This window comes from Trichoderma reesei (genome assembly GCF_000167675.1).
Source record: "Trichoderma reesei QM6a unplaced genomic scaffold TRIREscaffold_9, whole genome shotgun sequence".
NCBI classification, from domain to species: domain Eukaryota; kingdom Fungi; phylum Ascomycota; class Sordariomycetes; order Hypocreales; family Hypocreaceae; genus Trichoderma; species Trichoderma reesei.
In genome coordinates, this window is record NW_006711156.1 from 758,208 (window position 1) to 776,689 (window position 18,482).

At 55.1% G+C, this 18,482-nt stretch overlaps 1 protein-coding gene across 1 annotated transcript; it reads left to right on the top strand.

The window, feature by feature from the left end:
* Window positions 1-421: 421 nt before the first annotated feature.
* TRIREDRAFT_61720 (histidine kinase) lies at window positions 422-8,448 on the top strand (the record flags this gene model as incomplete). Its single annotated transcript, XM_006965304.1, has 3 exons — window positions 422-564; window positions 888-3,265; window positions 3,317-8,448. 3 exons carry the CDS (start codon window positions 422-424, stop codon window positions 8,446-8,448), a joined length of 7,653 nt encoding a protein of 2,550 aa, XP_006965366.1.
* Window positions 8,449-18,482: the final 10,034 nt, after the last annotated feature.

The window sequence follows — 18,482 nt, forward strand, 5'->3', positions numbered from 1 at the left end:
GCGGCCAGGGCCCCCCCCAGTTTCTTTCCAAAACCTCAACTCACACCCACCCCGACCTTGTGCAGCCCGCACCGCCAGACGCAGAAAAACCCAGGCGCCAAAATACCCAGCACAGAGTCCATAATAATCCCACCAAAGAGCAGCTGCCGACCGCCCTGCCCGTCACCGATCGCTGCGCCTGGCCTGCTCGCCGCCGGCACCTGTCTGCCCTCCCCTTCCCTTCGCCGCTACAGCCAGCCGGGCCGACGATGGGCGCTGCGGGCGGGCTTGGAGGACCGTCGACCCAGTGAGAGAACCCGAGCCGATCTCGTTTCTCTCTGCTCTCCAGCCGCCCTTTCCTTGCCCATCTCCTGGCCCCCTCCCGCCGGAGCAGACCAGCTTGGGGGGCTTCTCTGTCTCTTTCCTATGACCGCGCGCCAACATGGACGGTCCAGCCCTCGTGCCCGACGATGTGCTCGACCCGCTCCCTCCGCCGCCGCCGCGGCTGTTCGAACGCCTTCGCCAGATAGCCGGGTATAGCTGGGACGAGACGGAGCCGCCCTTTCACTCGACATATGACTTTTGGTGAGTCGCCTGTTTTCCTTTCCCTTGGCCGTTGTATCTGCGGGCATCGCGACGTGATATGGATAAGCAAGGGATGATGGGAAGGGAGGGAGGGCGGGAAAGAAGAGGAGAGGGGAAGGACTCGAGACGCAAGCCGACCAAATAAGCAACAGAGATGATGATACACTAGAGCAAACGCACAGTCACCCACGCACGACAAAGACGCGGAGGAACAGGGTCGTCTTGCAGCTCCCTTGATGACAGCAACCCCCCCTCCCCCCAACCACGACTGCCAACACTCGGGCTCGCTGGCTTATATCGAGAGGCTAACGTCCTCCCTCTAGGCACGTCTTCGGCACCCGCTATGTCTCTCCCACGCTGCCCACCTCATCCTCGTCGCAGAACGCCTCCAGCCCGGGCTCGGTATCCAAGCTCCAGTCGGGTCGACCAACTCCCTCCGAACATGGCGGCCCGCTCTCCAGCTACAGCTTTGGCTATGGCAGCGAATCCCCCGCCTCTCCGCTGCCTACGCCTCACACAAATAATACGCCTCACACGAACCCTCTCGCCTCCCCCTCCGCCGATGCAACAACGTACTACATTGAAGAGCCCGTCGTGGCGCGCGTGTCGCACCATGCCCTCCGTGAGGAGAGGGCTTTCCAGATCGCCAGGAGCGTCACCTCGGCCGACCCCAACGGCGACCATATAGTGAAGCCCCTTGATTTGATACGACTGAGCCCGGTCGTCGGCGACCGCGGGGCCATCGTCGTGGCCATATACCAGCATCCCGGCCCCAATTTGCTTCTCGATCTCATGGACATGGGGCCCGCCTTTTACCACGCGCGCAAGGACGGCGACGCATATCGCGCCTACTATTGCCGACCAAAGCTTCACCCCCCGATAAGCCTTCGCTTGTTTCTTGATTTCGCGATAGGTGCGACCCAGTGTTTAGAGATCCTCCACCACAGCCGAGGCATGGTCCATGGCGAGATTCGCGGCGATGCGTTCCATTTCAACGCCGAAGAGAACAAGGTCCGGGTCATGTCCTTCGGGTCCGGCGTCCGGTCCTTTGAGCACGGCCTCACCAGCACCGGCTGGTCGATGCTCTCCAAGGAACTGGGGGGCCGGAACAAGCTGCTCTTCATCAGCCCGGAACAGACTGGCCGGATGCCTGCCGAACCCGACACCCGGACGGACATCTACTCGCTCGGCGTCGTCTTCTGGACACTCCTCACCCAGCAGCCCGTCTTCACTGGCGAATCGGCCCTCGACATTGTCCAAGGAGTGCTCGGCCGCAGGATCCCCAACGTCGCGACCGTACGCATGGACATACCGGACGTCATCGGCAGGATTATCCAGAAATGTACCGCCAAGAACGTCGCGGAACGCTATCACTCGGCCAGCGGCCTACGCCACGATCTCATCAACATCAAAGAGTATCTCGAAGATGGAAACTCACAAGCCCTCAAGGAGTTTAGGATTGGCACAAGCGATGTTTCGTCCTTTTTCATGCTCCCGACCTCCATGATTGGCAGGCAGGAGGAAAAGGCCACCGTGCTCAAGGTCATCAACCGGGTCGCCAAGAGCCATGCTGCCCTGCGCAAGGGTCCAGTCAGCAGATTCTCAGACGGAGCCAGCCTCCACGAGCTGACCGCCTTTGACGACATATCTAGTGAAGGCGGCGCCAGCTCGGTCGACGGAAATAACCGCAGGAGCGGCTCCTTCGCCCAGACGATCTCGTCAGAAACGAAGCCTTCAAAGAATAGCTTCTTCCCGCCCATGATATCCGAGACCATGACCTTGTCGACCGACACCACTTCTTCGTCCCAATCCACTGCCGCCGCGTTTCCCAGATTTACGAAACCATGGGAGCGGTGGGAGCGGAACCAGTCCATCTCCTTGGGCTCTCTCTCCATGGACTCCTCCAGTATGGTTGAGAGCCTCAACGTAGAGGGGTCCCGTGGCCCGCTCGACATGGGCTCGTCCAGTCTGTCTAGGCAGCTTGGCTCGTCCAAGTTCCGCCGTCATGGACACTGCGAGGTCGTCACGGTCGAGGGCGCCGGAGGCGTCGGCAAGAGTCTCTTCGTGCAATCAGTGCTGGCCGACGCTCGGCGGAATGGCTACTGCGCGACGGCCAAGTTCGACACCTCAAAGAGGACGCCGTTTGGACCGCTGCTCAAGCTGCTGTCATCGCTCTTCAAACAAGTGTGGGGAGAGAGGAATACTGACACGCCCTTCCACCAGGGCTTGAAGCAATACATTCGTCCGGTGTGGCCGATGCTGCACAGAATCCTAGGACTACCGGAATTTCTCCTCGGCTCGCCAGACATGAACACGGCACGGCCAATCTCCTCATCTCAGAGCTCGGGATCCCGCAAGGACACCCGACCGCCACTAAAGCGTAGAACCTCATCCCCCGGAGAGTCTCCTGGACCGTTACCGCGGAGCGGAACTCAGTCCTCTCAAGACTACCTGCGCGCCGGAACGTCTACCAAAAGCATGCGTCTAATTAACACCATTCTAGATGTGCTCAGGGTCTTCACCACCCACAAGTTTATCTGCTTCTGCCTCGAGGACCTGCATTTCGCCGACGACGAGTCCCTGGAGCTCATTTCGCAGATTATAGCCGCCCGCATGAAGATGGTTGTCATTGTCACCTACAGGCCAGAGGAGCTTTCGCCGGCCAAACTTCAAGCAGTTGTCCAGCCGTTAGACGCAGACGGTGATTATGGTGCTTTTCGTCCGGCCTTGCTCGATGCTGATACTGTGGCAGAACAACCTCGCAGTGCACGCACACAAGTAACCAGAATCGTCCTGAACCCCCTTAGCGAGGACGACATCCTTCACTATGTATCGGCCACCCTCTGTAGACCCCGGGACGAGATCCTTTCCCTTGCTCTAGTAATCCAGTCCAAGACAGCCGGCAATCCGTTCTACATGCGAGAAATGCTCAGCGCCTGCCATAGGAAGAGGTGTATCTGGTATGACTACCGTGATAGTCAATGGCACTACGACATGGATAGACTGTTTGCGCAGTTCCAGGGTGAGAAAGACTATGATGTGTTAGATACCGCCTTCATCACCCACCGGCTGGGTGAGCTGCCGTCTGCTGCGCGAGCAGTGCTTGCTTGGGCCGCCCTCCTTGGCGGCTCCTTTTCGTTTGAGCTTCTTTGTCGGCTCATGAGCGGAGAATTCGACTACCCCGACGACGACGAAGAGGAAGAAGACTCGACGGCCTGTCCGAACTACGTCACCCAGCGTGCCTACACCGAGGGAGAGGCCATTGCGGGCTTACAAGCAGCCATCCAAGCTTATATCATTGTGCAGACCGAGACAGACGACCGCTTCCGCTTCGCCCATGACCGGTACGTGCAGGCTTCTTCGGCCCTCAAGGAGTGCAAGGCGCGAAAGATGCACTTCATCATCTCCCAGACCTTATTGAAGTACTACGCGGTGGAAGCCAGGCAGCGGGACAGCACAGCTTCCCACATCTGCACAGCCGTCGACATCATCAGGCGTCGCGTGCGCTGCCGGAGGGATTTCCGCAAACTGCTCATGGAGTGCGCACGAGCTGCGACGGAGAATGGTGCTCGACCGACGGCGGCCAAGTACTACAGCGCGGCAGTCCGGCTCTTGCAGGACAACCCGTGGTCTGACGATGTGGAAGACGCCTCCTACGACGAAACGATACAGCTCTACCTCCGGTCGGCAGAGTGCCATCTTTACATGAGCCAGGTGACGTCAGCCGGCGAGCTTCTCTCTCAAATCTTCGCAAACGCCAGAAACGCCGTCGACAAGGCGCCGGCATACGTCCTGCAGTCGCGGATTTATGCCCAGAGCGGCGACTCGCCGGCGGCTTTGGTTTCCCTGAAGGAGTCCCTGGGCCTGCTCGGTATCTCGCTCGACGAAGAGACGACGTACGAGAAGTGTGACGACAAGTTCCACAAGGTTGTGGCGCAGATCCAAGACATGGACCGTCAAGCATTGCTCAGTAACAAGAAGTCGAGCGATCCCTCAATAGCGTCCATCGGCGCTGTCTTTGCCGAGACCACCAATGCGGCCTGGTGGAGCGACCGATTGCAGTTTTACCATCTCAGCCTCCTCATGTTTGACATTCAGCACTCTCGCGGCCCCTTTCCGCAGTCTGGGATGGTGTTTCTCAACCTGTCCGTCATAGCGCTGGCGCGTTTCAACATGGTTCCCTTTGCCATCGACATGAGCATGCTCTCCCAGGATCTGCTGTTCCAGACCCGCGACGCCTATTCTCTGGCTCGAGGCGAAATGCTACACCAATGCTTTGTCGGGCACGTACACTGCTCCATGACGCTGGCCATTTCCCAGATGGAGGATGCGATTGAGCTGGCGTCTGTGGCCGGTGACAGGATGTCGACCATTCATAGCTACGGATTGGCTGCTCAGATCAAGTTCTTTGCGAGCGAAAACTGCAACGATCTCGAAGCCTTCTGTGAGCTCGCTTGCGAGGAGATTTATCGATGGAACTGTGACAGCAGGGGAGGAGTCATGCTCATTGCCGTCAGACAGGCCTGCAGAGCGTTGCAGGGCAAGACGCGCACCCACAGCGCCCTCGAGGTCATGACGGACGATGAGCACAACAGCGCATCGTACAAGAACTGGATGGTGGAACGGACCAAAGGCAGCAATCGTCCGATGCTATTCTACGAAAGCTTTGAAATAGTCATCCTCTTCCTCTTCGGCCACTATGATCGCGCCATTGAAGTCGGAGAAAGATGTTTCGAGCACCTCGCCGATCTGTGGTCAGCACGAAATACGAGGATGATCGTCTTCTTCTACGGACTGGCTCTCGCTGGACGCTTGCTTGGAAAAATGGAGGATCCCCGCAGCCAGGCCGGCGACTTCACAGCAGAAATTGTGCAGCTCATCCAAAAGCTCAACGTGTTCTTGAAGATGATTAACGACTGGGCAGTGGTGTCCAACGTCAACTACCTGGCGTGGGCCAGGCTACTGGAGGCACAAATGGCAGAACTGTCGGGCGACCATGGCGGTAGCGTCCAGAGTTATGAAGAGGCGCTGGACCATGCTACCGAGCATGACTTTGTGCTCGAGGAAGCCCTGGGCAACTACCTCATGGCGGGTTTCTTCATTCGACGCAAAGCGCGACGCTCGGCTCGTGCTGCTCTCCTGGATGCCTTGAGCTTATTTAGACAAATGGCGGCTACCGGCGTCGCCCATGCCATCGAAGAGGCGCACTCGCTTCTTCTGCATGGGCCTACACGGAACCATCGCGTTGCCGACATGGGCGTCCAGACCGATTTCGTCACAGACGCGCCTTCTGTTCAGTATCGCCCCGTGGATGGAGACGACGACGACGATCTCACCCAGATTCCTTCCAATGCCCTCACCGAGTCCAAGGGGGAGCAGATTGGGGCCTGGAGAAACTCGATGCATATGCAGGCGGAAGACGGCGGCGGGCTCCCTGCTCTCGATATGATCGATCTGCACGCGATCCTCAAGTCTTCGCAAGTCATCTCATCGCTGCTGCAGGTGGAAGAGCTGCTCAAGACCATGTGCGATGTGATTCTGCAAACCTGCGGCGGCTCGGCGACCAATGCCGCCATTGTGGTTGATGCGGATGCCGACGGCTGGTGTGTGGCTGCCAGTGGTGACCCGGAGAAGGGAGCTTCGGCACACAAGCCAGCCTTGCCCCTTGCCAGTACCCCCTTGATAGCCGAGAACGTGGTGCTGTACTGCACGCGGTTCATGGAGAGTGTCTTCATTCCGGATATCGTTTCCGACGAGAGATTTGGCAACGTCAGCGAGTCCTGGCTCCAGCGGAATCCGACGAGCAAGGCCATCATTGCCATTCCGATTCGGCATGCCAACAAGCCACTGCTGGGCGTGCTGTATCTCGAAGGCGTCCCTGGGTCATTTACGGATCGCAACGTGACCGTCCTCCAACTCTTGGTCAATCAAATCGGCATCAGCTACTCAAATGCCCTGTCCATCAAGAACATTGAGAAGATCTCGGCTGAGAACCACTCAATGGTGGAAATGCAGAGGCGTGCGCTGAAGAAGGCCATCGAGGCGGAGGCGAAGGCGAAGCACGCAGAAGCAGAAGCGAAGCGAAACGTCAAGCTGGCCGAAGAGGCTGCCAAGGCTAAATCCATCTTCCTGGCCAACGTTTCTCACGAGCTTCGGACGCCGCTCAACGGAGTCATCGGAAACTCGGAGCTCTTGCGCGACAGCAACTTGAACAAGGACCAGCTCGAAATGGCGGATTCCATCCGCGTCTCGGCTGACCTGTTGTTGACTGTCATCAACGATATTCTGGACTTCTCCAAGATGGAAGCTGACAAGATGAAGCTCTATATCATTGCCTTTAATCCGGAGGAGATGGTGAGGGAAGTCGTCCGGGCCGTCTCCTACAGCAACAGGGAGAAGACGTCCAAGAAGAATGTCAAGATCATCCAGGACATCGACCTACCGTCCATGTTGATCTATGGCGACCCAATCCGGCTTCACCAGGTTCTCGGAAACCTCATTGGGAACAGCCTCAAGTTTACCGAGGACGGCTCCATCACCATTGGCGCTCGTCTGGATCACGAGACTCAGGAGAGGGCGACGTTGACATTCTGGGTCAGGGATACAGGTATTGGCATTCCGCCCGAGCAGCTGGCCAATCTCTTCCAACCGTTCAGCCAGGCGGACGCCAGTACCGCTAGAAAGTACGGCGGGAGTGGGCTCGGGCTTTCTATCTGCAAGTCGCTCATCGAGATCATGATGCAGGGCAAGATCCAGCTCGAGAGCGAGGAGAACTCCGGCACAACCGCCTGGTTCACAGTTTCCTTTGAGAAGGCCAAGCCGGATGTTGCCGCTGGAGATGCACAGTTGCAAACGTCGGCCCCGGTCGATAGATATTCGGCCAGGACCTCTTCGTTCGTGGAACGAGCAGCGTCGCCGAACCCGTACCTCGATCTGACCCGGGTTCCCAAAGAGGAGATTCGCATCTGCGTGGCAGAGGACAATCCCATCAACCAAAAGATTGCCATCCAGTATGTACAACGGTTGGGATACACCAGCGTGAGTGCCTACGAGAACGGGCTGAAGGCGGTCGAGGGCCTCCGGCAAAAGGCTCGGGAGGGCATCCCTTACCACATCGTCCTCATGGATGTGCAGATGCCGGTCCTCGACGGATACGAAGCCACCAAGCTCATTCGAAACGACCCAATCGATGAGGTTCGAAAAATCTTGGTGATAGCCATGACGGCATCGGCCATTCAAGGCGACAGGGAGAAGTGTCTGGCTGCCGGTATGAATGATTACCTCGCAAAGCCCGTCCGCGCGGAAGTACTCAAGAGGAAGCTGGATGCCTACATGAGCAATTCAAGGCCCGGTCCACCACCCTCCACCCCTTCACCGGCAAACGCGACGCCATATGCAGACACGACGAACGGCTATAGCAGCGAAACGGTAACGTCCGTCCAAAAGCTGCCGCCGCCTCCGAGGAAACCCCTGCCCAGCAGCGCATCCAGCACAAGTTCCGAGCCGGTGATACGGAAACCGGTACCTATTCGATCGGCGTCCGGTTCACTGCACGAGTCACTCTTCGATGGGCCTCATCACTCCGAGGATTTGCAGCACCCCGGAAGCCCGATTTTTGATGAGGAGCTCGAGACTCCGTTCGGGGATGATTCGGTTGCCAGCCAAGCAGACACCAAGAGCCGCTCCACAAGCAGGACGTCGAGTGATCAGGAGTTTTCCGACTCTGGGGCGAGGAGAGGATCTACCTCGCAAGAGCAGAGACAGCCGCCTCGGAAACTGGCCGAGAGCCGGGGGAACAGCATCACCGAGGCGGAGATGGAGAATGGCGCCCAGGAGGAGAAGTGGGAGGAAGAGTCGCAGCAGTCGATCGTCAGGGAGGCCTAGGAACTATTCTTTCTTCTTTGGTTCCCATTTCATTTTTTGTGTTTTCTACCTTTTATATTCCATGTCTTATTTTCATCATCACATGCTCGACGTTTAGCTACGGATTTGGATAGACGGACAAATTCATGGGCGTTTCTCTGTTTCCCTTGTGACGGCCTAGCTGTGGATTCATTTTTGTTTTTCCTTTCTTTTTTTTTCCTGCTCTTCTTATTGGCATCGCAGGGGGGCTGGGACGAATGCAGATTGATTAAGATGACTCATGGCCTGGGGATTTTACGAAAGAACCTGTTGACGTCTGTTCTGGCTTTCTTTAATGACGTCTGGATGAGATTTCTTTTACCTTGTATGTCATGTTTAGCTTCCATCTCTGAGACGCTCCCCCAACTTTTTTGAACGCCTTATTTTGTCAGGCACTATTACTGTTTTCCTTTCTTTTTTCCTCTCTTAACTTTCATTGGCCCGCGTTGATCTACATGAAGCCGGGAGTCGGGATTTGCCAGAAGGCTTGAGCGTGATCAAGGAGGGTTGGGAGAAGGAAGAATAACATATGACATGTTTGCTTTGATAACGACACGCGGCAGATTTGGAGAAAAAAGAGATTGATATGGAATGGATGAATTAAAGAAGAAAGAATATATATGAAACACGTCTTTATATTTCTCTCTCTATGAATATGGGAACCCGGAGACATTTTGAATGACAAGAGCGGCTTTTTGGACTTCTGTTTCCTGCCCTCTCTCTCTCTCTCGCTCTCTCTCTTATTTTCTACGGATGGGATGATTGATGTGGGTTGATGTCAGTTTGAACTAAGCGAAACGAAGCATTGCCACTGAAAGATATAAAAGGAAAACAAGAAAACCGGGAAAGGGGATATCTTTTGCTGGGGAACGACTTTACTCTCTTCTTTTACTCTATTCTTTGTTTCCTTCTTCTCCTTACTGAAGAGGCAGACATTGAACAGCCTAGTGGAAGGGAGGAGCATAGACACGTGAATATACGAACACAACATTATGACTTTTTACATTCCTCTATACCTAGCCTCTCCTCTATCAAGGTCGTCTTGACTTCTCAATCAGTAATCAACACCCAAGGAACTAGAAGTTGACGGAGTTAGATAAGGCGGGCTCACTGATTGGTCGTGGAATGCTGCTCTGAGCCCGGTGCTTCAACAGACAAGGTGGATAACCCATTCAGACTGTACGTGATAGCAGACCATATGATGTTCTGAAGCCATACATACAGCCACGTACCTACGTAGAGTCACACACTCTGTACCAAGGGACCTGAAAAGGTGCATGCATAGATTGCAATAGTAAGCCCTGCATTAGTGCCCCAACATTCACCACGCAACTGAATCCCATTCCCTCAACATGTCAAATAATGAAGGAAAAGACGCTCCTATTGTCGGCCGACTTGTCCGCACGCAATGAGCGGCGCTTCGGGCATGAAAAAAACACAGCCCAGGCATCGGATGATCCGCATGTGGTGGGCTGAAGGCAGAGGGCGCAAGCCGCGCTGTGACATTTCTTCGCAACGGCGAACTACAGCAGTTGCCGGGGTCCAGTTTCGTCTTCCTGCGCGCACCAAAAATTCAAGCACTTCATACTCTCGTCGTTTGCATTCAGGAGAGGACCTCCGAGGCCAGCAGAAACCCGCAGCATTTAGTACTTCCAGTGACGAAGGAAGGGGGGGGGGGGGGGGGGGCTTTGGACTGCAAGGGAGGAGGGCACCCCAGCTAAATCCCTTCGCAACCATGGTGTTCATAGAATAGAATGCGGCTTATTATGGCCGGATAGTGGAGGACATTTGGCATTGTTCCGAGCTGAACGAAGTCGCACCCCCTGCCTCGTGAGGGCGCAAAACTAGATGCAAATATAGTATAGAGTTTGTCGGGATATTCTGAGCGGGTGGTGTGAGAGGCAGCAGAAGCGTGCTAAGCGGCGTGGAGAATGCATCTTTGGTGACCGCATGCCTAGGACAAGGATAGCGGCAGCTCGGCTACCTCAGGTTGTTGTGGTGGTGCGTAACCAACAGCATATGCGAGGCTTCTCTTCAAACTCTCTCCCTTGGCTCTGTGCTTTCTCCCTCCCTTCGAACATGACCTTTGAGCAACTGGGGAGGGGTGGAGGTACAGCCAGGGCTCACCTCTACTAGAGAGGGAGATGTGATACATACATATTCTGATCCGGGGGCATCACAACTGCGGCTGTGCTTTCATCACCAGTGTGATTCCCGGCCAGAGGAAGCACAACCTGCTTAGCCGCGTCAGGAACCTTGGTAAGCTGAGCCGGCAAGTGTAAACCTTGCGCCGTGCGGCTGATGATTGCCAGGAACGGCTTGTGAGGGCGACGGGGTTTATGACTTGACGCCACTGTGTGATATAAGCACTCTGTAGGAAGCGCAATCAGACATGTGCCTGGCGTGTCTCTATCTGCATGTGTGTCGAGAGTCTTCTGCACCAATCTAAATCCAATATGTCCGTTGGCGTGAACTGTCCAGTACGGGGAATTTCCGACCTGGCCTACTCCATTGAGAAGGGCCACGGACCGCGGATCCTCTGTGGCTTGCGACCGACTCTCTGCTAACAGGAAAGATGGCTAAAACGGATTCAATATTGGATGACTTGCGTTTTTCGGTTTGTTTCCTTAACCGCTGCGTGGGTCTTGGTGGCTGCCCGTTCCACGAGCCTAGTCGTCCAGCAAGCTCGTGACAGAGACGGAACTGCAGCAAGGCAGATGAAAATCCAATCCCATGCCGCATTGGCACTGGATGCTCTGCCCATAAGCCGGCTCCCATGGTGCGCCAAGTATCCTCTCATCAGAGGGTCCCCTGCAGGATGCTTCTGGTATTAGCTCCGGTTTCCCCTTCCGTCACGGTATAATCAGCATTGTACCACAAGTGGCGGCACGTTCCAGCAAAGGCAAAGCAGAACTCAAGGACTTGGGCGGGCCCCTCAGCATGCAGGACCGAAAGACGAGTTTGTTCGGGCGTATGCTCGCACCGGTATCACTGAAGAATCTCTTCAACAAAGCCAAACGGAGTTACGGCGATGCACCAATTGTATCTCGGTTATCTGCAGCTGAGGTCGTAGGGCCAGGGGGCAGCAGACGGCTGAAGATAACCCTGGCCAAAGCTCCAGTGTGACTAGTCTCCCGTCTAGGCAGTGGCCGTTGAGATGCTGTCCCGTCTGGCCTGGTCATGGTCTCGTAATGCTTCGTACTCTCGTGCTGTTCGACGTTGAAGCTTTTCAAGCTGCAGGTAACGAAAGCTAAAAGACAGCTTCGAGTGGATCCGCATATAGATTCAGATGCGCGGCCATACTGGGGTGTCATCAGACTTGCTAGGACGTAAGCATTTGCCAATGATCCAACTGGAACTCATGGTGACACCGGCAAGACGAAACGACAAAGATCCTTCTGACGCGGTGCGCCGTCATATCAGGCGTGTAACGGCAATCTAAGGTCATTAATGCCAAAACAGAATCCGATACGACCATTCGTTCGGCCTCTGATCATGGGCGCGGTAGTCAAGTGTGGTCGCCCATAGTATCAGCATGAAGCAGGAACATGACAAGGAAGGGCCTCTCGACAGATCCAACATAAGTTCGCGGCAGCAATGCCTGCTCTAGGCACATCGCATCTGAAAACTGGTCCAATCGGATAGAGGCTGATCAGGTCATCTCCACAGCCTGCCAATATGCGCGCAAGCAACAAATGAGAGGGAGACAAAAGGCGACTTAATCTAAGTGAAACTCAGCCGTGTTAGTGGTCGGATGGCTGAACTGCGGCACAGTGAGGTAATAGTTGTAGCTCCGAGCTTCAGCAACCACTCGAATCCGGCATGGCGTGTGGCTTGCATGGCTCAATACCCATTGCTTCTTGTATCTTCAAGGTCGAGAGGGGGGTTCAGCATCAAGATGAGGGAACAAAGACAAAAGTCTATCCTGCGGAGGGTGTGCTGAATGCGGGGAGAGAAGCCGTCAATACCTCATGGTGAGCTATCTCATTCAGGTCTGCCCACCCACCAGGGCGATACTGTCATGACGAAGCCGGTTCAACACACATTCCGCTTGTTCAAATTTTCATAGTGTTGGCCAATACAGGAAGCTCTTGGCCTGGTTCCAGCTCATTGGTCGATACGATGTTGGTCATCTGTGTAAGTATTGAGACGACCAGCAAGAACAAACGGCAGCGGTTGGCACCTGAAGCTCGAGTTCGAGCGGACATACATAAGGCATGATGATGTGGAAACTCGAAGTCTGTTCACTAATTGAAGGGTTGGGATCCGGACCGGACGGTGTTGCCAAACTGATACGGCCCTGGTTGGCTGTAGTGGAAACAAGACCTGTGGGAAGACGTTGACTACTACTACATAGTTAGTAAGATAAGCGGACGGCTGTGCAGTGCCGACAAACAGGTTCCAAAGGGCTGAGACTCGCCTTGGTCACCCATGGCTGTTCAACCACGCCCGACTTTGCCGGCAGATGCTAGGCGTGCCAAATTGCGAAGACCAGTAAAGCCAAAGAGAAGCAGTGCACCACTACCGTACTCCCCATCTGGCCTAGTTGAAAACGTCTCTGAGAGCAGGATGGACGGGCGCTGGGCTTTACATTCAGAGGCTGGTCGAAGAGAACCATGATCGTTGACCTCGATTTAGGTCGGTGGCTTGCTCCTGGCAGGCAGGGTCGTGTTCTCTCGGCCAAGGCTGACGTGATGACATTGGCCTGGTGCCAATTCGAGACTGTTCAGGTTGCGTGCTCGAGGCTAGCCGGTCCTGATGGCGACGTTGACCGCCGAGAGCATGAAACAGAAGATTGGAAGACGGACTAGCCAGCCTTGACTTCAGCCAGGCCGAGGGTCTGAACGCGAAGGCGAGGTATCACAGGAGAACAACTCCCGCCCTCTGTGCAACAGCTCGATCCCACTTGGGCAAAAGTGAACGAGCAGTCCATGTGTGGCGGACCGTGTGCTCAAATCATTCATTCGGCCATGCGGTGTAGGAAGAATAGGTGTTGCTGGAGACGTAGGTGTTTGTTCGATGTTGCCCTGGTGAATCTCGGTACCTAAGCTTTGAGCTTTTTGGCCCATTCTCACGGCCACGCTGGCGATTTGCTGAGAAGTAACTGATTTCTCAAGACAGCTGGAAGAACGTGGTGAAGAAAATTGAAAGAAGAGATTGGCTAGTTGCGGGTCGTCAAAACGGTGTCTTTGGTCGAACATCCAGGTAACTAGCTCGTGTCTCTTGTCAACATTTGGATTTGACTGTAGGTGGCCAGTCAGCACACGATCTTGGCGAGATGCAGGCACTGGCGTCCGTTGGAAGGGGCAGTTTGTACTCGTATATTGCAGGCGTACATCGATATCCGCCCTCTCACAGGTTCTGCAAAGAACTCTGTACTGCTCACTCCCTCATATGTATGAGGCTGTAGGTAGTCGAGGTCTCGTGATGGCTTCGGCTTGTTGCCTTGCTTCAAGACTTGGAACTGCCGTATTCATATACATTCGCACCTGCCTGAGCGACTCTCTCCATGACAGGGAAGTCGCAGCCTGCGCTTGCCTCGAGAGTATCATGATGACGCTGGACGTCGCCCTGTATCGTGCCTGCTCAAGCAGTTGACATGTGCGAGTGTAGCGTCCAATGAGAACCCAGAAGCGCTTTTCCCGTATCACAAGGCCCTCTCCACGTCGAGCCTGCTGGTTTGCTGAAGGTACCTCGTGGGCGCGGGGAGAGAAGTCATCATTGCGCATGACAACTGCGCAGCAGTACCTCCCTGTGGTGATCCGGCTTGTATCCGCAGTGTGGCGGCGGAAGAGGGTTTCAGCATTATTACCGCTAGCGAAGATAGCCAATGCAGCTCCTTCACAATTGAGGTTCCATCGATGCATCAATCCTTCAACTGCGTCTTCTACCGAAGGTATAGTAGATACCTACTAGGAAGTAGGTAGTATAGTACTTTGGTATCTGGTATCTAGCACGTGTTGAGTTTGGAAGATGCTCAGAGTGCCGGAAGGATCGAGCCGCGGACAATGTGCTCCGGGTATGGAGCTTCGCAATGGCTGCTCGCACTTGCATGCTCAGCTCTTTCCTTCTCCATGAACTACTTTTTACGGTGAGAACAGGACGCAGAATGCGGTAACAATGACTTTAGGCTCTCTTGCTGTTTTGGCGTAAGGTTCGTCGCATGCTCAGCACGGAAGGTGCCGACTGCGGAAAAAAGCTAATTCAAGGTGGGGCAGCCGAAGCTCTCAAGCGTTCCATGAATTGCTATTGGTCAGCTTAGCCATTGTTCTAATGCAACTGCAGATGCTACGAAGCAACAGGGCAGTAGCAGCAAGTGGCTACTAGTAGTCGAGGAGCACGATAGCGCCATCAATACCAAGGTACCTCTCACTTGTATGTACCTTACCTCATTGAAGATGACACCAGACACAAAGCATCTCAGAGAGACTCGCTCTCCGACGAACGAATCCAGTCAAGGCTAAGCGAGACCGCACTGGAGTCTCTCTCTCCCTTTTCTTCTCACCCTTTCATGATGAGACTCATCATCTCTTCAGTTCAGCTCAAGATGGCAGTCTTACGCGGCTTGCGTGAAGCTAACACGAGCATCTCCCTCCTGTCGAGCACCCCACCGAGTTCAGATTCCTCGAGGCGCATGCGACCTCATCAGCAGCAACGGCAGTAGCTGGTGGCCGATGGCTAGTAGTACTCAGGGCCGTCGACGATTGAATGCGATACGATGCTAGCTCCCAGCAGGGGAGGACGCCCTGGAATCTTACTGGTTCCATGTAGATGGCACAAGCTGAATCGGAGGAGGAAACATGAAGGGTCTAAGACACGCCGCCCCTCGGCTCACAAGGGTGCAACGAGCTTAGTGCCGTCGTCCCCTCCCCCCCCCCCGGCTGGCTGCTTCGTATCTTGAAGTTGCGTCTTCTGTCTTGCCCCATGAGACGGCTCATGGCGCGGCCGTGGATGCGGCCCCAGGTTACGGAGCACCGAGGGCGGACTTGTCATGTTGCATGCTGGTAGTAGTACTACTATGCCGTTCAAGTGGGCAGCCGAGGGGCCAGCTGAGGGCTCTTATTCTTTGTCTACAAGCTCTTGGTCCAAGGCTGACCTCGTGTTAGTACGCGAATACTACGCCGTACGGGCTCTGCAGAGTCTCCCTGGCCAGACACGCGCCTCACATGAGCTTGGCTGGCCTATCAGGGACACTCAGGACAGGCAGAACGACGTGTGGCCACGGTGGGATGCGTGAAGCCGGACTTCCAACAAAGGAGCTGGAGGCAGTGTCCTTGGTGGATTCACTCCAGTGCTGCCTGTACCAATGGTCCTATTGCCCTTTAGTATGCATTCATGCATGCATTCCTACATGTACCCGCACATACGGAGAGCCGGCTACGGGGACATGGTGCTTGTGCTAGGAGGCTTTGGAGGACAACCTTGGCACATGAATGGACAAGCCCTTGTAATATGCCCCTCACAGCCAGAGCAGTTCTCTCCGTTAGACGTGCAGATCGGGCCATTCCAGCCGCGCGCAGTTTGCTCGGAAGCTGGAGCGTGAGATGGGCCTGGGGCCAAGGTCGAGCGACAATAGTGGCAATGACATGCCTCCCTTCGAGAGACCCTGGTCCTGGTCTGGGCAAAGGAAGAAGAGAGATTATTACATAAACGCGGCAGTGAAGGACAAGACCAAACCAACAAGAGCTGTAAGTTGCTATGTATGTATACGTACGAGTACTGCACAAGCACGACCATGCAGAAAAGCAGCAGGTATGTAGTCGCTCCGGGGAGGCATCTCAAGTACGAGTATAGCAGTCGCCAGCATGTCCATTTCCTCATCTCATCTTCCATTCTGCGCTCACAGGTAGATACCAGTGTCCGCAAATTTCCCATCAGATCTGACTCTCTCAAACCCGCGGCTTGCCCGAGCTTTGCTACATCAACCTCGACAAAGACATTCCTGTCATCAGATCCCTTATGCTTCAAGTCGGCAGCGCTGCCCCTCCGCCCTCACTTGAGCCATTGTCAAAACGGCAATGACCAGCAGCTTTGCAGGGTTCTCGTGTGCCAAGGGCTTCCGACTGTCTGCATCTGAGTGCACCTTCTTCAAAGCACACGGCGACTCTCGATGCTGACTGGATCAGGCCGGCCGTTTGAGATGTGGCACCCCCGTCAAGTCTTGCATGGATCGGCTGGGGCTTGTGGCTTCCAAGGCCCATGTATAGAGTACGTGCTTGTCAGAGCAGCAAGAACCTGTTCCGTTGTCCGTACTTTTGTCTCAGTGTGTTCTTGTCCCTGCCCTGCACCTTGGCCTCCCTAACCTGCGCATGAGTGGCAGATACGCATGCGTCCTAGACACTTGTGTTAATGTGAGCCTGCTTTGTGACTCACACGTTGCTGCTCGCCAGTCGCATCGACCCTCCCTGGCTGCTGTGCGTCGTGAGTGCGCATCACAAAGGCTTCATTGTTTACTTTAGTCATCTCCGTGCCATGAGGGCGGCTAACGACTCCTCCCTATAGTTGCGCAAAGTTTTCATGCCATGAGTATTACTACCGCTACGTACTTCGCACGCAGTATAAACGGATATGTCGAGATTTATATATAGAATACGACTAGTAGCATGACCGCTGGACTGTCATTCCCCATACAGCAAAACTAGCGCACTCAAGCATCTGTTGTCGGCTGGAGGTCAGTTCTCGCATCGCGGCGATGATACACCAACGGCGGATGCATCAGGCTGGCTGTACCACCTCGACAGAGATAAAACAGTGCCTGCCGCGCGTGGGTATCAACAAGTGCATCAGCCACCGCCATTCTGGGCAATTGGCAAACGTGGAGGTGGGATGTGGGAACACTGCCCAGTCCAAACCCCGAGTTTGTATAACACACCAACCCGGGTTCGATATATCACATTAACAAGCACAAGGTGTGTGGCTTGTGTGCTTTGCGGACGTACGGCAATCGGCCCAAAGACGGATTTGCTTTGAAAACGCTATCCGCCCCGTTGCCAGCAGCTCTCATCTGTTTCGTCCTTTCTGCGCCATGTTACCAGTCCAGGGCTCGGTTGAGACTCTCTTCGGATTGCTTTGCTTTTGCTCCGTCCAAACAAGCATAGCTCATACCCCAAAGTTCCCCATGGCTCTGCTGCGGAGCTGACGGCGGTGACAGATCAGCAACATGCCGTCCTTTCAGCCACCCAAAGTTACCCTTGTCCACACGGCTCTTGCATTAACAAAGGCGGGCCTGCAGCAGGCCAGCCCGACTCAATGGGGAGGCCGTTGAAGCGATTGAGTTGGAGCATCATCACGATGGACCGAGTCGTGGCCCCCGTTCAACCACATCCATGGCCGATTTGTTGGCAACTGCCGCCAATCTCTTCCAGCCAGACTACTACTCCTGCCACAAGCATCATACTATATTTGATGCCTCACACTCACAACAGCACTGTCCTGTTCCATCTGGGCGGCGGCAGCGTACGGAGCACAGGCCGGAGCTTTCGCATGGAGGGGTGTAAGGCGAGTTAGTACTAGCAAGCCACAAGTCCCTAGTAGTAGGTTAACAAGGTCCAGATCTCCATCGAGTCAGTCCACTTGTCTGTCCGCATGTCCGTCCCTGTCTGCTACAAGGTCCAGGAGCCCAGCTTGCTGAATCGGATCGGCCTTTTTCTTCATGCCTGGCGGCGGCCGATATTGCCTTGTTCCCCCTCTTGCATCTCCCCGGCTGACAGGCGCCTGTTGTCGGTTCCCCTCCAAGGCAAGCCTGCAGTAAAGTGCACGTCGAATCCCTGAACGACCTACCAACCTACATTCCTAGGTACAGTATGTATCTACGGCAGTGCCTCGTAAGTCGTCGACGGAATTTGACCGTTGGACACGTTCCCCCGTTGCGAATTTTGTGGACGACAGTCGACAGGATGCGGCGCTAGAGGCCGTTGCTGGGGAGCTTGTGTTCCTCTCACGATAAGCTCCGTTTCTGGGGCTGAGCCGCCGTTTTTGCCAGACCGGGAGGGAGAGAGGAAGTGAGTGAGTGAGTT